General features: G+C 49.8%; 1 protein-coding gene across 1 annotated transcript; it reads right to left on the bottom strand.

The window, feature by feature from the left end:
* Positions 1-236: 236 nt before the first annotated feature.
* On the bottom strand, positions 237-8310 carry SMIM23 (small integral membrane protein 23). Its single transcript, XM_062189911.1, has 4 exons — positions 8221-8310; positions 978-1029; positions 729-796; positions 237-449 (listed from the first exon to the last, which is right to left on the bottom strand). The coding sequence occupies exons 1-4, from the start codon at positions 8308-8310 to the stop codon at positions 237-239; spliced, it is 423 nt and encodes a 140-aa protein (XP_062045895.1).
* Between the last annotated feature and the right edge of the window lie 13375 nt (positions 8311-21685).

The raw sequence follows: 21685 nt of genomic DNA on the forward strand, positions 1-21685 counted from the left end.
CCTCCCTCCTTCCCTTCCTTCTCTCCCTCTCTCCTCCCTTCTCTCTCCCTCTCCTTCCCCTCCCCCTCCCCCTCTCCCGCAGCTGCTTCTGTCCGTGTCCTTGACCATGAACAGTAGCATTCATTTACCAACACTTTTATTTTCTTGCTGGCCTCGTGTCAGAGTCCACTTTGAGGGGCCCAGGAAGCCCCAGCTGCCTCCCGCCTGGCCTCCTGCCCAGGCCCCAGCCCTGGCCCTCACAAGTGACTCTTGTGGGAGGGACAGGGCTCCTCCAGGTGCGTCTCTCCCAGAAGAGCGTCCAGCCACATCTCCATGTCCCGCACCAGCTGCTCCAGCTCGCGCAGCTCTTCCTCTAACTTCTCCAAGAAAACGTGCAAGTTCTTCTTCACCCAGTTCCGCGTGCCCTTTCCTGGCTCTTCGGCAGGCTCCTTGGTCTGATATTCGAACCCCTGAGAGGCAGACACCAGAGTTATAGCATGAGCTTTTTCACGTAGGACCTCCTGCACACTGGTTTTGAAGTCCCCAGGGCCTTTGCCTGTGCCATGTGTTCTGCTTGGAGCACCCATCCCCTCCTTCTCACCCAGTGAGCTCCTGCTCATCCTTTACCACCCAGCTTGCCCGTGACCCCTCCTCTGGGAAGCTTTCCCAGATTTCTTCACCTCAGTAGTCGCCCCCCTCCCTGGGGAACCTAGCCCCCCACCCCAGGGGAACCTTGCTGAATATGTTACCTGGGAAGCCACGGGATTTTGGGGGTAGTTATAGTCTCTGATCCTTTCTGACATCTCCCAAGTTCTTCCTGAAAGAGCCACAAACACCACCCCTTAGTAAAAAGAGCACAGTGAGAGGTGGGGGAGAGAAGCATGTTTGGTCACGCCTGTGGGCTGACGGGAGAAGCAGGAGGAGGCACGTGTGGAGGCCCCGAGGCTGGCAGCCTCTCCAGAACACACACGCTGATTCGCAGACACCAGGAAGCTCACCTGATATCTCTGTGCCCAGGTACAGCAGCAAAACCAGCAGCATCAACAGCGTCTGCAGGCAGGAAGGGGTGGGAACAGGAGGGTGAATTCTGGGGGGGCAGAGGCCAGGCGGGGGGGTGCTACGAGAGTGCTTAGAGCTTAACTTTTTTTTCTAGTTATCTAAGTCACACATGCTTACTGCAACCTGCGCCCCGCCGCCCCGCACCCCAACACTGCAGAAACAGAAAACAGCCACTTGCTGAATTTAGGCTGTGTTTTCCTTCTTGTCCCCTTCGGAGAAGGAAGACGCCTCTGCTGTCTTCCCTTGCCTCATTTTAAAAATTTTGTTTTATTTGACCTTCGAAAGGAATTAACCTGAGGTGGAATTTGGACTAGTGGTTAAGATACCTGCACGTGTGCTTGGATTTGACTCCCGGCTTCAGTTCCCAACTCCAGCCTCCCGCTAATGCTGACCCTGGGAAGCAGCAAGGGTGGCTCAAGTATCTGTGTTCCTGCCACTCAGCTGGGAGACGAGGATTGAGTTGCCAGGTCCTGGTATGGGCCCCGGCCCAGCCTTGGCTGTTTGGACATTTGGGGAGTGAGCCAGCCGATGGGATCTATCTGACTGTCTCTCAAAACATAAATTCAAAAATTCAAAGCAGGAGCCAGGGCAGTCGTGTGGCACAGTGGTTAAGTCCCTACCCAGGATGCCCGTGTCCTACGCTGGACTGTGTGGTCCAGTCCTGCCTCAACTGCTTCCCATTCAGCTTCCTGCTGATGGACACCCTGAGAGACAGCAGATGATGGCTCGAGTCCTTGGACCCCTGTCACCCACGTGGGAGGCCAGGATGGAGTTCCTGGCTTCAGCCTGGCCCAGCTGTGGCTGTTGTAAGACATTTGGGCACCAGTGGATGGTAGAGCCACTCTCTCTTTCTGTGTCTCTGTGTCTCTCTACCTTTCAAGTAAAATGAAAAGAAAAAAAACATTTAAAAATGAAAGAAATGCATCAGCTTTATTGTAGTATAACTTATATATAATAAAATGCACACATCTAAAATGTATGATTTGATGATGTTTGGCTAACTGTCTATAGCTATGGATTGTCATCCCAATCAGGATACCTAATGTTCCCACTGTCTTAGAAAGGGCCCTCATGCCCCTTTGCAGTCAATTCTCTCCTTTTTCTCAGCTGCCAGAGGGAAGTGCAGATCCTGTTTCTGTCACTAAGAGAAAGCTAGACCAGACACAGAGATCTCCCACCTGCTGCTTCACTTCCCAGCTCCCCATGAGGGCCAGGGCTGGGCCAGGCCAAAGCCAGGGGCCGGGAGCACAATCTGGGTCTGCCCCATCAATGGCAGGGACCCGAACATCTGAACCATCACTTGCTGCCTCCCAGGGTATGCTCCAGCAGGAAGCTGGAGTTAGGAGTGGAACTGGGACCTGAACCCAGGCACTCCGATATGAGTTGCAGGCATCCCGAGTGGTATGCTACCAGCTGTGCCAAATACCGTCTTCTCCTTATTAAGTTGTAATAGTTCTTTATATATTCTGGATATAATTTCTTTGACAGATATTTGTATTGTGAATTTTTCCTCCAAGTCTGTGGCTTGTCTTTTCATTTTCTCACCAGTGTCTCTTCAAAATGAAAATATTTCAGTTTTAATGAAGTCCGCTTCATTGAATTTTTTCCTTTTGTGGTTGAGCTTTTTGTATGCAGTCTAGAAAATCTTGCCAACTTCAAAGTTGTAGATTTTCTTCTGTTTTCCTCTAGACAGTTTATTGTTTTACCTTTTACATTTAGGTGTGTGTTCTATTTTGAATTAATTTTTGCATATGATGTGAAGGGACACATTGTGACTCAGTGTGACCAATTGAGGTTTTGTATATGAATGTCTAGTTGCTTTAGAGTTATTTAAGGAGACAAAATTTTCCTCACTGAATTACATTGGTGTTTTTATTAAAAAAAAACTATCTACCATATATTATGTGGGTTTATTTCTGGATTCTGTTCCGTTTCAATGACCTATAAATCTATCTTTACATCAGAACTAAATCTATATACTCTTGCTAAGGCTACCATAAAAAACACAAGTCAGTGCCTTAGAAAGCAGAGATTGACGTCCTGTGGTTACGGAGGGCGCTGGTAGCACCGGTTTCTGGTGAGGTCTCGCTCGGTTTTCCCACTGTGCCCTCACTCAGCCTCTTCTCTACTTGGGCATCCCGGCTGTCTCTTGCTCCTCTTAAAGGGACAGCAGTCCTAGGAAAAGAGGGCCCAAACTTATGGCTTCTCTTCATCTTCTTTTACTACTGCCTGAAGTGTAGTCACGGTGGGGGTTAGGGCTTCAACACAGGGCTTTTGGAGGGACCCAGTTCTGTCCATAGTGAATGCATTGTCATGATTTATTTATTTGAAAGGCAGAATTAGAGAAAGAGAGAGGGAGAGGGAGAGGTCTTCCATCCACTGGTTCATTCTGAAATGGCCACAATGACCGGAACTGAGCCGACCTGAAGCCAGGAGCCAGGAACTTCTTCCAGGTCTCCCGTGTGGGTACAGGGACTCAAAGACTTGGGCATCTTCTACTGCTTTCCCAGGTACGTTAGCAGGTAGCTGGATGAAGTGGAACAGCCAGGACTCAAACTAGTGCTCATATTGAATGCTGAAGTTGCAGGTGGAGGCTTAACCTGCTGTGCCACAACGCTTGCCCCAAGAGTGCTCTCTTTTGCGTTGATTTTTGAATATTGACGCAATCTTGAGTTCCTTCAATACGCTTAGCTCATGAGACATTAGCTTCTTCCCCAGTTTTGGTGTTTTTATATATTGCTGGATTTGTTTCTGTGATATATTTGAATCTGCATTCATGAGAGTGGTTTATATATATATTTTTTAACATATGTTTGCCAAGTGTATGTTTTCTTCCCATAATGAGTGAAGAGTTCCCTCCTCGGAGATGTACAATTTGGGACATGCTCAATTGGACTTGCCCCAAATGGTAGAGTTAGAAACATATGAGGGGATTCCAATTTAATCCTATCAAGGTGACATGTACCAATGCCATCTCACTAGTCCAAGTGATCAATTTCTGTTCACAATTGATCATGATGATAGGACTAAGAGTCAAAGGGATCACATAAACAAGACTAGTGTCTGAAATTACTAACTGATAGAATAAAAAAAAAAAAAAGGGAGAGAACGATCAACATGGGAAGCATGATACACAGCAGACTCATAGAATGGCAGATGTCCTAAACAGCACTCTGGCCTCAGAATCAGCCCTTAAGGCATTCGAATCCTGCTGAAAAGCCCATGAGAGTATTTCAGGCATGGAAAGCCAAGACACTCTGGCAAAAAAAAAAAAAAATGACCTAAATGAAAGATCTCTGTGAGTGAGATCCCAGTGGAAAGAACAGGTCATCAAAGAAGGAGGTACCTTTCTCTGAAGGGAGGAGAGAACTTCCACTTTGACTATGACCTTGTCTAAATATGATCAGAGTCGGCGAACTCAAAAGGCTTCCATAGCCTTGGCAACTCATGACAAGAGCCTAGGGTGATTACTGATGCCATAAACAAGAGTGTCAATTTGTTAAGTCAACAACAGGAGTCACTGTGCACTCACTCCTCATGTAGGACCTCTGTCCTTAATGTGCTGTACATAGTGATTTAATGCTATAACTAGTACTCAAACAGTATTTTTCACTTTGTGTTTCTGTGTGGGTGCAAACTATTGAAATCTTTACTTAATATATACTAAATTGATCTTCTGTATATAAAGAGAATTGAAAATGAATCTTGATGTGAATGGAAGGGGAGAGGGAGCGGGAGAGGGGAGGGTTGTGGGTGAGAGGGAAGTTATGGGGCGGGGGAAAGCCATTGTAATCCATAAGCTGTACTTTGGAAATTTATATTCATTAAATAAAAGTTAAAAAAAAAAGAATTCCCTCCTCATCTGTTTTGTGGACAAATTTGTGTAAGTTTGGTATTATTTTTGTCTCAAATGGTTGATGGAATTTTTTGATGAAAATGGGCTCATAGATATATTCAGACTTTCTATTTCTTCTCAATTTTGAAGTTGCATTGTCTCAGAAGTTTGATAATTTTGCCTGAGTTAACAAATGTCAAGTTGTTCCTAACGTTATCTTTTTTTTTTTTTTTTAGACAGGCAGAGTAGACAGTGAGAGAGAGAGACAGAGAGAAAGGTCTTCCTTTGCCGTTGGTTCATCCTCCAATGGCTGCCACGGCTGGCGCGCTGCGGCCGGCGCACCGCGCTGATCCGAAGCCAGGAGCCAGGTGCTTCTCCTGGTCTCCCATGGGGTGCAGGGCCCAAGCACTTGGGCCATCCTCCACTGCACTCCTGGGCCATAGCAGAGAGCTGGCCTGGAAGAGGGGCAACAGGGACAGAATCCGGCGCCCTAACCGGGACTAGAACCCAGTGTGCCGGTGCCGCAGGCGGAGGATTAGCCTAGTGAGCCGCGGCGCTGGCCCCTAACGTTGTCTTAATATCCTCTCAGTGTAGGAGCTGTTGTGATCTCCCTCTTCAACTGTTGATATTAGTAATTTGTGTGCTCTTTCTCCCTCTTGCTTGCTCTCAGTCTATTTGGAAGTGTACCCATGTTATCTTTTCAAAGAAAGGGCTTATGAATTTACTGTATTATTTTTGTTTTATATTTTAGCAATCTTTGATTTTATGTTTATTATTTATTTCCCTCTAGCACTGATCTTCATTCTTCTTTTTCCTGCTTTTAAAGTTTTATTTCCAGACATACCTATGTCCGCATGTAGTGTACCTGTGTGTGGGCATGTACATACTGACGCTGGGTCTCCCTCAGACTCTCAAGGGGGAGTGATGCGTTTCTTGTACACTAGAGCCTGTGAAACAAAATTTAGATCTGCTACTATAACAAAGAAATAAATATTTAAAAATATTTATATCTATTATCTAAGATAATATAATATATTATAAATATTTATATTTATAAATAAATATAAATAAATAAAACATTTATATTTTAAAGCTATTAAAAAGTTTTATATCTTGTCTCTCTTTCAAATAGTACTTTATAGATACTAGCAACTATGTTATTAGTAGCTTCAAAAAATAAAACTAAGCCTTAGGGCAACATGGTTGAGTCTCATATCGGCAGGGATGAATGAGGAAACCAGATGTAAAGGTAAACACAAAATTTAGGATGACAAAACTCACCTCTGAATTGTGGTTGTGAGGGTGGGGTTGGACTGGGAGGAGCCCCTGAAGGAGGTTTCTAGGTGCAGGAAGTGGGTGGTGATGTGGGCCAGTACAAAAGTCACTGTGCCATGCATGTAAGACTTGTGCATATCTTTTGCCTTAACAATATCCCTTAGGAATCTTGAAGGAACACAGAATTGTCTTCTTTTTTAAAATGGCTGGAAAGTAGTCTATGGCTCAGATCCTCTAATGTTTGTTTCTTTAAAACCTTATTGTTTATTTGAGAAAGAGATATCGAGAGAGGGAGAGGGAGAGGTACAGAGAGATCTCCCACCTGCTGGTTCACTCCTTGGAGAGCCAGCTGGGAGAGCTGGAATGCAAGGCCAGCCTCCCACTCAGCAGGGGTAGGGGTTGGGGCAGGGGCAGGGGCCCGCTACTTGAGCCATGGCCAATGCTTCCTGGACTGTGCATTTGCAGTCAACTGGCATTGGGAGTGGGGCAGGGCTTTGCTTTGACCCCAGGTGGATGGGATGCAGATGGCTGAGCCATGTGTTAGCTGCCATGCGCAATGCACTCGTGGCTGCTCTTCTGTTTATGAAGCCACGCTGGTCCCTGTGCGCCCCAGGCGATTCTCCTCTGTGCACACAGTGGGGAGGCACAGAGGAGCGTGCACCGGGATGACTTTCAGTCCCTTTCCTGGTGCTGTCTTGGGGCTCGAGCCGCTTCCTTTCTTCTCTCTGAGCCTCTGTGTATTGTAGAGGGGATTTTGAACACTAGGGCCTTCTATCAGGAGAGCTGGGCTGCCGCGGGGGAAGGGGGGTGGCTGAGTTTCGGCACCTCCCATTGTGGGAGGGCGGTGTCCCCTTCAGGAGGGGACAAGGGCACGCGACTGTCCCTAACTGCAGAACTCTTTTCGTGGCCTTCCTAAAAGTAACATTCCTGGGGTTTGGGATTCATGGAACACTTTTTAGGAAAAGCTGTGCTTGCTGGGTGCCCATCAAGGCCCCCGGCAGATACCATGAGGTCCAGCACCTAGCAGGCACTTGGTGCAGGTGGGGGTGAATGGGTGACTAGGCCTTTTGAAAACACAGAGATGTCTTGTTGCTCTTCTGCAACCCTTAGGAGCTGGCTGCTGGGCCCAGGATAAAGCTGTGCGCCAGTTTCGATGCGTGAGGCCCTTTGACATCTGCTCATTGCCCCGTATGGGAGGCAGAGCGTGCAGGGCCACCCCGGCTCAGGATTCTGGAATCACATGGACATGGGTTCAAATCCTGGTATTCCAGCTGTCTGGCCTTTTAATATTTTCTTTTATTTGAAAGGCAGAAAGCGAAAGACAGAGATGGAGAACTTCTCTCTGCTGGCTCACTTGCCAAATGTTTGCAACATCCATAGCTGGGCCAGCCCAAAGCCAGGAGCTGGGAACTCCAGCCTGGTCACCCACCCAACTATCCGAGCCATCACTGCTGCCGCTCAGGGTGTGCAGGTAGCAGGAAGCTGCAGTTGGGAGCAGAGCCAGAACTTAGACACAGGCACTGAATATGGACTGGGCATGTCCCAAGCATAGTGTCCTAATTTGCTAGGCCAAATGCTCACCCCGTTTTACCTTTCCGGGCCTCGGCTTATTCACCCGTGAGTGAGGTTGCTAGCATTAGCCTCTCAGGAACACTGTAGCTCACGAAGCACCAGGCTGGGCACAGCCGAGTGTTAATGTTTCCCCACATGACGTCTGAACTTCAGCCCTGACCGTGAATGCTCCCGGAGCTCTCTGACTTGGTGCGTTATCCTACCATCGCTATTCACACAGCCATTCAGCACCTGTTACGCACCATGCCCCACTCTAGACACTGGAAATTGAGTGGGGAATAAAAACCCTGGCCCTTCTGGGCACACTTTCTGGGGCAGTGCTGAGAATTAGATGAGAGAGCGTCACTAAGGGTTTGGGCAGGGGGCATTAAGCCCTCATGCTGTGCTCTCCCAGGTTGGGCTCCAGGGCTGGGATCCATGGGAGAGAAGGCCTTGAAGTTTGTCTAGGGTGGTGCAGGCAGCCCAGGGGGGAGGAAAGCATGTACCTGGCTTGGCCTCACCTGCTTCCTGTCTTCGCTGTGGCAGCCCCTTCTCCGCTCAAACAGCTCGGCCACCACCCGTCCCCGGCCGCCCACCTGTTGGATGGCCATGGCCTCAGGTCAGGCTGCCTGGATGGAAGGAGGTGCCCCCAGTGGACAAGCAGCTGGGCACTCACCCCTCCCCCACCTCTGGTCACCAGGCATCCATCACTCTTGAGTTCTGATGTCACAGAAGGTGTGGGGGCAGGGGCATGCTGAGGTTTAGCTCCTTCCCTCACATTTTTTTCCCCACCTAGAAATATAGAAAACAAAGTGCAGAAGGAAACGCTTGAAAACACTGTATTTCAGAATGCTGATTTTCTGTGGCTTTTCTCCTGTCTTTGTAAGTTTTAAATAAAATACTAATTTAGGCCGGCGCTGTGGCTCACTAGGCTAATCCTCCGCCTTGCAGCGCCGGCACACCGGGTTCTAGTCCCGGTCTGGGCACCGATCCTGTCCCGGTTGCCCCTCTTCCAGGCCAGCTCTCTGCTGTGGCTAGGGAGTGCAGTGGAGGATGGCCCAAGTGCTTGGGTCCTGCACCCCATGGGAGACCAGGAGAAGCACCTGGCTCCTGCCATCGGATCAGCGCGGTGCGCCGGCCGCAGCGCGCCAACCGCGGCGGCCATTGGAGGGTGAACCAACGGCAAAAGGAAGACCTTTCTCTCTGTCTCTCTCACTGTCCACTCTGCCTGTCAAAAAAAATTTAAAAAAAAATACTAATTTAAAAATACAAAATCACTAAGAGCTTTTTTTTTTTTTTTTTAAAAAAATAGTTGTTTGAAAGGCAGAGTTACAGAGAGAGAGAGAGAGAGAGAGAGAGAGAGAGAGATCTTCCATCCACTGGTTCACTTCCCAAGTGGTCACAATGGCTGGGGCTGGGCCAGGTCGAAACCAGGAGCCCGGGCCAGTAGCTTCATCCAGGTCTCCCACCTGGGTGCAGGAGGCCAATACTTGGGCCATCTTCTGCTGCTTTTCCAGGCACATTAGTAGGGAGCTGGATCAGAAGCGGAGCAGCTGGGTCTGGAATTGGCGCCCCTATGGGATGCCAGAATTGCAGGCAACAGCTTAACCTGCTATGCCACAATGCTGACCCCATTAATAAGAGCTATTTTTTAAAAACTCATAGCTTCATTAGAATTTTATTATTTGAGAAGCAGAGAGACAGAGGGGAGGGAGAGAGCAAGAGCGAGTGCTAGCTACCATTAGCGGGTGAGTGCCAGCTACCATTAGCGGTTTCATTCCCCCAGAGACCCACAACAAAAGCCAGGAGGCTGGAACTCAATCCAGGTCCCCATGTGGGTGGCAGGAACCAAATTGCTTGAGCCATTGTAGCTGCCTTCCTGGGTCTGCATCAGCAGATATGTGGAGTTAGGAGCCAGAGCTGGATATTGAACCCCGGAACTTTGATATGGGACATGGACGTCTTAACCAGTACGTTAACCTTGTCTCAAGAGCTATTTTTAATTAAAATATATATGAAGATAATAAGCAGCTGTGGCTCATTCCTTTCTACTTGCTGGATGAGTGCTTCATGATACGTATGAACCACATCTGGTTAACCTTTTACCCATTGAAGGTCATGTTCAAACATGCGGGCTCAGTGCAAGTTTTAGCTCTTACAAGTGAACCGGATAGGGACGTTCTGGGATGGGATTTTCATTTCTGAGATACATAGCTAAGTGCAGTAGCCGGGTCATATCGTTGTGGGTCTGAGAGCCTGACAAGCTGTGTTCGGGAATGGCTGCACTGTGCATCTGAGTGGCTCAGTCTCTCCTGCTCACCGGTGTCTGGTGTTTTACTCTCTTGATTTTGGCCGTCCTGCTACGAGTGCCGTGATACCTCGCTGTGCTTTGATGAGAGTTTTGCTGGTGCCTAGCATCTTTTGTCACTTGTGCATCCTCTGTGGTGCAATCTCTCTTCATGTCTTTTGCCCATTTTCTAACTGTGTTGGTTTTTCTACGTGGAAGTTTTGAGAGATCTTTGGTATTCTAGATCCCAGTCCTTCCTTGGACACAGGATTTGTAAATATTTTCTCCCAGTCTGTAGCTTGTCTTTTCATTCTCTTCCATGGACCTTGGCAGAGAAAAAGTTTTAAATTTTGATGAGCTCTGATTTGTCATTTTTTCTTGTGTGAATTGGGCTTTTAATGTCAAATCTAAAAACTCCTGACCTAGCCCTAGATCCCAAATATTTCTGTTTTTAAAAATTTTCTACTTTATATCCCAATCTGTGATCCACTGGGAATTAATTTTTATGTGAGGGGCAAAGTTTAGATCAAGGCTGACTTTTGGCCTTTAGATGTCCAATTGCCCTTGTATCATTTGTTGAGAAGATTATCCAAGGGTTAGTGCTGTGGCACAGCTGGTAAAGCCACTGCCTGCAACTCTGTCGTCCCACGTGAGAGCTGGTTGAGTCCCGGCTGCTCCACTTCTGATCCAGCTCCCTGCTAAGGTGCCTGAGAAAGCAGCAGAGGATGGCCCACGTGTTTGGGCCCTGCACCCATGTGGGAGACCCAGCTGGAGTTCCAGGCTTCTGGCTTCAGCCTGACCCAGTCCCGGCGGTTGTGGCCATTTGAGGAGTGAATCAGCAGATGCAAGGTATCTGTCTGGAACTCTGTCTTTAAAGTAAAAGATATTCAAGAAATAGTAAAGAGATTATTCTTCCCTCTTTGTTATGCTTTTGCATCTTCATCAAAAATGAGTTGCATAGATCCATGGGGGACTGTTTCTGGGTCTCTGTTATATCTTACTTATCTGTGCATCTGTCCTGGAACCAATGACCATGCTGCCTTGATGGCTGTAGCTATACAATGAGCCTTGATGTTGAGAACAGTGATTTTTCCCACTTTGTTCTTTGTCAAGATTGCTTCAGTTCTTCTAGGGCCTGTACCTTTCCATATAAACTTTTTAAAAAAAATATTTATTTATTTGAAAAGCAGAGTGACAGAGAGAGAGAGAGGAGAGACAGACACAGAGAGACAGAGATCTTCCAATTGCTGGTTCACTCCCCAGATGGCCACAACAGCCAGGGATGGGCCAGGCTGAAGTCAGGAGCCATCACCGTTGCCTGCTGGTGTCTGCAGAACTCCATCTGGGTCTTTTGCATGGGGGACAGGGGTCCAAGTACTTAAGCCATCACCACTGCCTCCAGGGTGCGCATTGGCAGGAAGCAAGAACTGAAAGTGGAGGAGGGACTTGAACCCAAGCATCCAGACATGAGATGAGGGTGTCCCGGGCGGCCATCTGAGCCACTGCGCCAAATGCCTACCCCTCACCATTGTATTGAAAATGCCCATTGTTACGTAGTACATGTTCAGTAAAAGCACTTGTTGAAAGGATGAATAATGAGCAGCCTCAGACGGTGGACTGTGAGAGGCCATGAACTGGGTCTGCTGATTACATTCTTATATTCTCAGGACTTGGCCCAGTAAATATTTGCTGAATGAATAAAGCAGGTGGTATGATTTTTATTTCACCAGTGATGAAGCTGAAACCCAAGAAGGCCAAGGAGGGCTATCAGCAGCAGTGGCGGCCATGGCCCGAGTCCTGCCTCGTGCCAGACCTGAGTGCTGGCCACGCATCTCCTTGCTTACTCTCCACCCCCGCCCAGCAAGGCCGGGGCTGTGAGACTCTGCTGGGGACGTTCCTCTTTTTATCCGGTGTCACACACACTGCCTGAGTAAGGCAGGTCCAGCTCCAGAGCCTTCCTGTTTGCCATAAGGAGTTAATGTCACTTCAGCCCAAAGCCGAGACAGTTGCCAGTCCCCTCCTTGGTGGCCTTACTATGGGTAGGGAGATGTGGGATTGCCACGAAGCAGCCATGTTGCCTCCGTGCCTTCCAGCCCCACGCCTGCCTCAGCTCCTTCCGTCTCCCTTTCCTGCTTATCCTGGTGATGATAATGCCTTGCAACTAAGATATTTCAAGAGCTGTCTAGGTACTGGGCACTGTACTTGCCTCATGTATATTGGCTTGCTGTATAATTACTAGACCAGGTGGCAAATAACACTGTGATCCCCATTTAAAAAAAAAAAAAAGATTCAGAGTTACAGAGAGAGAGGGAGAGTCTAAATCTTCCATATGCTGATTCACTTCCCAGATAGCTGCAATGGCCATGCTGGATCAGGCCAAAGCCAGGAGCTTCTTCCAGGTCTGTCGCGTGGGCACAGGGACCCAAAACTTGGACCATCTTCCGCTGTTCTTCTCAGGCCATCAGAGAGGGGTATCAAAAGTGGAGCAACCAGGATTTGAACCGGTGCCCATACGGGATGCTGGTGTTGCAGGCGGAGGCTTAACCAGCTACACCACAGCATTCACTGGCCCCTGTTATCCACATATTAAAAGTTGAGAGTGATTAGTTACCTTCTCAAAGTTACACTGCTGGAAAGAGGCAGAGCTGAGATCTGAATGGCCCGGTCTGATTTCAGCACCACAGCTCTGAGTAGCCACCGGATACTGCCTCTTCCATAGCAAAACTGAGAGAGAAAGGGAGCCACCCGGACGTTGGTGGGAAGGGACCCGACTCACGGCTCCTGCCTCCCGCTTGGGAGGGCCATCTGTTTGGTCTTGATGTCCTTGCACTTGCCCACACGCCTGCTGGCCTCTTGGGCTTTACGTCCTGGACACATTGCAGATGCCAAGTGCAGATGCAGGGACTCCCCATTAAGCTAATTGTGCCACATTAAAGCAGTGAATTAAAGTTGCAGAAAGAGAAAACCACCAGACACACTTTCTGGGAAACCCAACAAACTCTTCCAGGAAACCCCTCTGAAGAGCGGTGTCTCTGGGGTTTGCTTGGAGCCCTTCAGCATGCGAGCCGCTGACCGCGGTTGGGGCCGCCGAGGAGGGAACGGGAGTAACTTCCTGAGTGAATGTGGGAGTGAATGGGGGAGGAAGGGAGTGAATGGAAACTGTGTGAATGAAGAAGGAGTTCTAGGCAAATAACAAATCATTCTCAAAATACCACACCCCATCCAAGGAGCAATCCGCCCCATATCCAGCAAGTAGAGACTGGGCAGTGCTCTGTGCCCGCGTGCTGTCTCCCAAGCTGTTACTGACATCCACTTGGGAAAGTGGCCTCCCATCTGGGAATCCCTGTTGTCTGAGGAGTGGGGCTGCTGGTATCTTGACTTGTGGGGTTGCAGGGCTGGGTGGGATGAGCTGCTTGGGCAGGGTGCTCTTTGGTTCTCTCCTACCTCTCCTCTTTCCCTCCTGCCTTCCTCCTCCAGCCCTCCCTGCACGCTGTACCTTGTGAAGTGGCCATTTCCTTGTCTGTAAGGTACAGACAACATACGTGCCTTGTAAGGTTGTTAAAAAGAAAGAGGGCACATGTAAAATCCTGACCCACGGTGATGGTAATATTTGCTCCCTTTTATTGCACATTCACTATGAAGCATTGGAGCATTCTTTTTTTTTTTTAAGGTTTATTTATTTATTTGGAAGGCAGAATTACAGAGAGGGAGGGACACACACACACACAGCACCAACATCCACTGGTTCCCCAAATGGCTGCAACAGCTAGGGCTGGACTTTTTTTTTTTTTTTTTCAAGAGAAGCTAGAAATTTGATCTTACATATGAAATAGACTGACTTGCAAATGGTGGCCATAAACTTTAGAAAAAGATACACGGTATGGACGATATGCAGGCAGCATTTGTGAGTTCTGCTGTGTGACAGGCACTGTGCCGGACATGACGTCACAACAGCTCTGCTGGCTTAATAAAATCAGCAAAGGCAATGTTTGCAGGATGCACACAGAAATCTCTGGCCTTGACGGGAGGAGGGAGGACGTGGGGATGGGAAGGGCCCTGGGCATGCAAGGGATGGCCTGAAGGCAGAGCTGTTCCCTGGGCACAGGTACACTCTCCCCAGGTGGATGCCAACTCCAGGAGGGAATTCTGAGTTCTCTCAGTGTTTGCATTGCTCACTTCTGGCTTCCGTAACAAACGACCACAGACAGGATGGTTTAAAACCACAAAAGGTGCTTTTTCTTACAGGTCTGGAGCCCACAAGTTCAAAGTCAACCTTCTGGAGCTGTGCTCTCAAGGAACCAACCTGGCCCCACTCTCTCTAGAGGCTCTGGGAGACGGCCCCTGCCTTGCCTCTTCCAGCCCCTGGAGGCTCCTTGGCTTGTGGCTGCATCACTCCAATCTGTCTTCGTAGTCCCATCTCCTCTGCTCTTCTATCTGTGTGAAATCATCTCCTTCTTATAAAGATACACAGAATTGCATGGAGAACCCCCTGGATAATCTAGGATAATCTCATTGCATAATCTTCAATCGAATGATGTCACAAAGGCCTACCTGTCAATCCAGGTCATAGTCATGGGAATTGGGATGTGAGCATCTTCGGGGGACTTTTTCCAATTTTTTCCCTTGTTTTGGGGACAGTCCCTGCAGGTTCCAGGCTCTGGCCAGGGACACCTACTAAGGCTGAGCCTTGCAGCAGGGCTGCCCCCTGGCTGCCGGGGGTGGGGAGGAAGATGGTAGCTTCTATGGCTCCTGCAGGAGAAGTGGGCCGTGCCACCTACAGAGACTTGTGCAGTGAGGGACTGTCTCCAGGGTCAGGGGGACTGGACGTGCTGAGCAGACCACTGTTGGCAGCCGCTTCTCCCCTCTGCCCCAAGACAGAGCTAGTTCTAAGAGCTCTCAGTGCCGTGAGAGCAGGACCGCCTCCCTCGTATCCTCTGCAGCATTCCAGAACTCAGCACGATGCCTGCACTTAGTAGGTCTGTGTCGGCTCACAGCTTGCCACCTGCAAAGCCCGTTTTCTCCATCTTCCTGTTCCTACAGCAAGCAGTGCCTGGGGCACCAGACGGGCTGAGAGGGTCAGATGCATACCTTTACACTCAGCCTTGGCATGGGGCCTGCCTGCTGGGGACACAGGTCACACCAAAAATACTCTTCTGCATGCCCCATTAAGCAGAGGGCTGAAAGAACTGTGAACAGTGGACCAAAAAGGAAAAAAAAGTGGGATTAATTTATGAGGCGTTCTGCTGCCTGGATGGCTCATTGCATCCCCGTTCTGGCACCGGCGCTCTCTTATGTGCTTCTAGACTTACTGTACTTCGACATCCAGGGGCTCTTTTGTAACGTGCCAACTATTCCGCCGATATTGTTCTAGGCACCTCCTGTTGGTCATTGGGCTAATTTATTTCAGTCGGAATTTCAGGACCAGACACAACTCTTATTACTCACTGCTTCGAAGAGAGAATAAAAGAGCAATTGATATTTGGAAAAATGAAAAATATGTCCAGAATACTTTGGGCCCTGAGGCCAAGAAGGAAAAAAAAAAAGGGGTGGGGGAGCTGGAGGGAAAATTCAGGCGGGCTCACCTCGTCATGCACTCCGTCGTGGCCTGTCTAGGAGACACGGAGTCTAGAAGGTTTGCAGACCAGCGGATCCATGCCGGAGCCCCGGAGGGTCGACAGACACCTGGGGCCTCCCGCACAGGACTGCAGCAGCCACCTGCGGGAGCGGAGTGGAAGACTGCCCTCCCGGAGCTGAGTGTGTATCAGCAGCTCTGAGTTGAGGGCAAGGGAGCGGTCTCAGTAGGATTGTTGAAGCTCTCGGATCTGAGACTGACTCTTCCTGGGAAATTAACCTTGGGACAGGATGCTGAGATGTGACAGGGCAGACACTTGCGTTCGGGAGCAGCAGGATGTGGGCTGAGGGGAGGGCTTGCTGATGGGCACAGCGCTGGTGCAGGGGCAGCCCTGAACCTCACTGAGTGGCCTCCCCAGGGCCACACGAGACCCTTTGCCAGGTGCGCGTCAGTGTGAAGTCTGTGACTTGGCTGTTCCTGGAAGTCCTGGTTGAATGCCGGGTTTCTGGCAGACAGAGCTCCTTCTGCAGATGCAGGGAGGAAGGGGATGGGGCTAGCCGTGTGCTGGCCAACAAAAGCGGCTTCCAGCGATGACATGTGTGACTGTGAAGGGGGCGTCCACGCGCGCTGTGGACCCTCTGGGATGGAGTCCTGCTTTGGGTCCTGGGCTGAAGATCAAGGCAGTCAGGAAAACAAATCCCACCCCCCTTGGCTGGGGAGAACTTGGCCTTGCACTGCACACTCTGCCTTGTGGAGTGTCCGATTCCTTCTCTGTAAGGTGCAGACAACATATCTGCCTTATAAGGGTGCTGAAAAGAAAGATGGCACATGTACAATTCTGACCCACGGTGATGATAATATTTGCTCCCTTTTATTGCACATTCACTATGAGGCATTGGAGCATTCTTCCTTTTTTAATTAATTAATTTGGAAGGCGGAGTTACAGAGATTGTGAGAAGGAAAAATAGAGAGAGAGAGAGAGAGAGAGAGAGAGAGATCCTCCATCTATTGGTTCACTCCCCAAATGGCTACAACAGTTGAGGCTGGACCAGTCCAAAGCCATGAGCCAGGAACTCTATCTTGGTCTCCCACGTGGGTGGCAGGGGTACAAGTACTTGGGCCATCTTCCTCTGCTATCCTGGGGATACTTCCTGGGTGCATTAGTAGGGAGCTGGATCAGAAGCAGCAAGGGCAGGTGCTGTGGCGCAGTGGCTTAAGCCGCCTGCTGCAGCACAGGCATCCCATATGCTGGTTTGAGTCCCAGCTGCTCCACTTCCAACCCAGCTCCCTGCTAATGCACCTGGGAAAGCAGTGGAAAATGACCCAAGTCCCTGGCCCCCTGGACCCACGTGGGAGACTTGGAGGAGGCTCCTGGCTTCGGCCTGGCCCAGCCCTGGGTGTTGTGGCCACCTGGGGAGTAAACCAGCAGATGGAGAATCTCCCTGCCTCTCTTTCTCTCTGTAAATCTACCTTTCAAATAAATGAATAAATCTGAAAGGAAGAAAGGAAGAAAGGAAGGAAGGAAGGAAGGAAGGAAGGTAGGAAGGAAGAAACAATGATGCTGGTCTCTAATTATGGCTTTACCCACTCTGCTCCCATGCCAGATTCTGGAGAATTCATTCTTTCATATGATCTTCACAGCAACTCTATGAGGTTGAAACTAATACTATCCCTGTTTTCCAGATAGGACGCTAAGGCTATGGGAGATTCAGGGCCTCACCTGAGACTTAGGGCCTGAAGTGGTTTTTTGTTTTTTTTGTTTTTTTTGTTTTTTTTTACAGGCAGAGTTAGACAGTGAGAGACAGAGAGAAAGGTCTTTCTTTTCCGTTGGTTCACCCCCCAAGTGGCCTGTGTGTTGCGGCTGGTGCGCTGATCTGAAGCCAGGAGCCAGGTGCTTCCTCCTGGCCTCCCATGCGGGTGCAGGGCCCGAGCACTTGGGCCATCCTCCACTGCCTTCCCGGGCCATAGCAGAGAGCTGGACTGGAAGAGGAGCAACCGGGAAGCAATCCGGCGCCCTAACTGGGACTAGAACCCAGGGTGCCGGCTCCACAGGTGGAGCATTAGCCTAGTGAGCTGTGGCGCCGGCCGGGCCTGAGTTTTTAACATCTGCTGCCTTAGACAGTGATCAGTGTCTTCTAGAGAAACACCTTCAGTAAGCACAAGGAGACTTCAAAAAGTTCGTGGAAAAGTAGAGCTAAGAGATCTGTTTATTTTGGTGTCAAAAATCTTTGAAGTCCATGCGTCGTTTCTGCATAGTTTGCATCTTCCATGAACTTTTCTGCAACCCCGTGTACGGAGTCAGGTGGGAGGAGACAGTCTCTTGAGACGTGCAGTGTGCCTTCCCTGGAGCACAAGTCCGAGTTGGTAGAGGAACCCGTTGAGCTCTGAGGGTCCTTTCTAACTGCAGAGGTATTTCAGAGGGACGCAGGACGGCAGAGCCCAAGGGAAGCCGGAGGTCAATGCCCAGTCCTTGGTGCCAGCTTGCCAAGGCAGCCCTGTTTGGTGTGTTCTAGATGTTTCTGTCCTTCTCCAATCATGTACATTGGAATTTAGGCTGGGAGGACCCTGTCGAGGCGCTGTAAACACGTGGCATTTCCAGCACACAGGGAATGCTCCGTGTCCATTTGTCAAGAGAACGTGGCCAGGGCTGAGTGTCCAGGGTTGGCAGCCAGCTCCCTGAGCCTGAAACGACTTCAAGACAAGATCAAAACATCCGTGTCTGGGACACTGCTGGGCTGAGAGCAGCCCCACTTCCGATGGCTGCTCCCTGACCGCCAGGTCAGGGGTCTCCTGGACGGGCTGGGTCACGCTTGGGAGAAGCGCCGCAGACCCGGGGGCCTCAGGCCAAGCTCATAAAAACAGAGTGAGCCTATAGACACCATCCAAAACCAGGTCCCCGCAGCCCTTGCGCCAGCTTCTTTTTGTTTTCAGCTGTTTTGGGTTTCTGGCAGTCGGGGCTAGAGGGAACGGTTGACACAATAGCTGCATGTCAGACTGTGCTTTTATAAGGAACACCATGAAATTCTCTTCTGCGGCTGGATGCTTCCCGGGCTTTGTGGATGAACCTTGCGATCAAGTTCAAAGCAGTCTTTGATGGAATTGGAGGGTGGGGCCGTGCAGGGTAAAGATGGTGTGCCATTGGCCTGTGCAGAATGAGCCCGCAGGACGCTTCGAGGGGCATGGGACTCTCAGCCATGCATGTGCAGGTTCTGTGGGCATGGGTGGGGGATGCTGGAGCTGAGCCGTGCAGACCAGGGTACCTGGCTTCCCAACTCTTCTCCTTCGACCCCCTGTGTCATCCTGCCCGGGTCCCTTCACCACGGTGTTATGGTCCATTTCACAGGGCCGGTGTGTCCAGGTAGGAACAAGTGTGGGCTCCCCACATCGGGTGGGCAAGAGTGGGGGGGGGGTGATAGAGTTGTGCCTGCCATCAATCCCTGCTCTCGATACCGAAAGTGATTACAACAGCCCAGATGGTTAGGATGGCAACAGCTCATAGGACCAAGCTATTGACCGTGCTGAGTCTGACGAAGATGCTGCTTTTCTTCCTACCAGGCACTAGGTCCCTAGCTAACAAGTCACTCCCCCTTCCAAGAAGCGAACACACAGACAGGCAAGTCCGCTTTCTACTCACCATTTATAGTCTGGCTAAAGCCTCGCCTCGATGTAGCCCTGCAAGCACAGGGATCGCTCCCTGCCTGTCTCAATGGCAGACAGATGCTTACGTTTTAGAAAGCTGACGTTTACAGACTAGAGGGTGCACATCTGGCATAGTGGTTTACATGCTGCTGGGGACAACTGTAGCCCATATGAAAGTGTCTGGGGCGAGTCCCAGCTCCTCTCCCCATCGCAGCTTCCTGCTACTGTGCACCCTGGGAATCACCTGTACTTGAGTACTTGGGGCCCTGTCACCCAAGTGGAAGACAAGGAATTGAGGTCCTAACTCCTGGCTTTGGCCTGGCCTAGTCCTGGATATTTGGGGGGCATTTGGGAAGTGAACCAGCGATGGGGAATTTTTCTGTGTCTCTCTTTCAAATAAAGTTTTAAAAAAAATTTAAAGCAATGTTCCCATATAAAGGCAGGTTTCTGACTTTCTTGAAGAATGAAAAATCTAGGGCTGGTGCTGTGGCTTAGAAGGCTAAGCCTCTACTTGCTGCGCTGGCATCCCATATGGGCTCTGCTTCTTGTCCCGGCTGCTCCTCTTCCAATCCAGCTCCCTGCTAATGATCTGGGAAAGCAGTGAAAGATGGTCCAAGTGCTTGGGCTCCTGTACCTGCATGGAGGACCCAGAGGAAGCTCCTGGCTTTGGATTGCCCCAATTCCAGCTGTGACCATTTAAGGAGTGAACCAACAGATGGAAGACCTCTCTCTCTGTCATTCTACCTCTCAAATAAATAAATAAATCTTTTAAATAAAAAAAGAGTGAGAAATCCAGCCACTTGATCGGTGTTCCTGCATGACCACACTTGCCTGGGACTAGAGTTTATCTTTCCTTAGATGGGCCTGGGCACTCCTGTTGGTTCCTGAAAGTGTGGTGCTATCTGTCTGGCCTTGAAGGCATCTGACTTGTGATCTTACCCTTGACCCTCACTCTCTAGTTAGGTGTTGAATCACAGTGCCTTAGATTATCAGGAAATATTTCCTGTGCATTCTTCCATTAGCCCTGGGAGGGCACCTGCTCCTATGCAGGAGAAATGTCTACATCTTTCCAACCCTGTGAGGGCCCTATGGCCCAGGGCCATGATCATCTATTGATTAGATTAATGAAAGTGGGCGTCCCCAGATGGAGGGAGGGATTCTGTGACCCCAAGGAGACTGTGTGTCTCCATCCCTCTACCATGATGCCAGGGCAGTGGATATGAAACTAGTGCCTATTATGCCCCTGCTGTGTACTGGGTGTGGTGGAAGCAATCATGCAAATATCATCTCACTGGACTCACATCACCTCCCCAAGACTGAGGTCATTGTCCGCATTTTACAGACAAGGAGAGTTGCACGGAGGGGAAGCAAAAAGGCCTGCCCAGGGTCAGAATTGGTTTGCAGGTGGCAGGGCCAGGACTCGAACCCAGGTCTGTTGACTTCCACGTCTAACTCTCACCACACACGCCCTGGGCCAACCCTCCGTGCCAGGCCCCCTCTCTGCCAAAGAGAAGACCTTTTCGATGTTTTGTGTCCTTGAAGGCAAACCAAAAGAATTCCCTGCAGCTGGCTGCTGGCATTTCAAGTATTGGTTTTATGGGTTTTTCTGGTGAGAATGCACCCAGGGGCCTATCACCCTTGGTGAAATAGATACTTTTCCAATCAAAGAGTCAAACCAGAACTTGGCTTCTTCGAAAACCACTCGTCTGGAATGCTTGCCAGCCACCAGACGGTCCCACAGTGCAGCTTTTTCAAACTGTCTCAGACGTATGGAGAGACCTTTAGGGTGGAGGGTGGGAAGGCGCACGCCCCGCTATGGGAACCTGCAGACGCTCAAGGCTGCGGGCCGCCTTGGCTGGCCAGGGTCGAGCCAGCGCCTCTGCGGCGTTCTCAGGAGTCTCGCTGCCTTGCTGAACCCCACATAAGCTTTTATTTTACGAGACTTCTCTTTCATGAAACAGAAACAGTAATTAAAGAGAAAAACCTTCTATAAACAAGTGTCTATAGTTCGCGTTTGCTTAACTTTTTCCAACCTTATGAAAAATTGGAACTGAAATCGCCTTCTGAAAGAAGCTTCGGGAAGTATTTTCTTTCAGGTTCATTCAAAATAGTGACACCTTCTTCTCCACCCCTTCCCGAATCCTGGTGTTTCCAATGGTTTCCGCCATATCCTGGAGACTGACTGTGCGGTGTGTTTTCATTATCTCTCGCCACAGTCATGGGGACATGCGAACGGCTTTGAGTGTTGTGGGTGACCTAGCCCTTCACCCCGGGTCTAGCTGGGACCTCGGTCCCTAAACAGTGGGACCGTTTGGCCTGCAGGGGTGGGTGAATTCTGCCCGAGAACCGGTGGCGGGCTTGGTTAGGGACTGGTTAATTCATTCCAAACGGTCAACCAAGGATGGTGAGCAGACATAACCTGTGGTTCAGAAAGGTTTCCCTTAACCCTTCCTGGGTTTTGATCTGAGGTTTGTGCAAACAGAAATTA

This window comes from Lepus europaeus, chromosome 4 (assembly GCF_033115175.1).
Source record: "Lepus europaeus isolate LE1 chromosome 4, mLepTim1.pri, whole genome shotgun sequence".
In the NCBI taxonomy this organism is placed as follows: Eukaryota; Metazoa; Chordata; class Mammalia; order Lagomorpha; family Leporidae; genus Lepus; species Lepus europaeus.

Excerpts from the sequence above, each read along its gene's own strand:
- SMIM23 (XM_062189911.1), bottom strand. The coding sequence starts at position 8,310 with ATGGCCATCCAACAGGTGGGCGGCCGGGGACGGGTGGTGGCCGAGCTG. Across the intron at positions 1,030-8,220 it reads ACAGCGAAGACAGGAAGCAG|ACGCTGTTGATGCTGCTGGT; the intron begins GTGAGGCCAAGC and ends TCCTGCCTGCAG. Across the intron at positions 797-977 it reads CCTGGGCACAGAGATATCAG|GAAGAACTTGGGAGATGTCA; the intron begins GTGAGCTTCCTG and ends TGGCTCTTTCAG.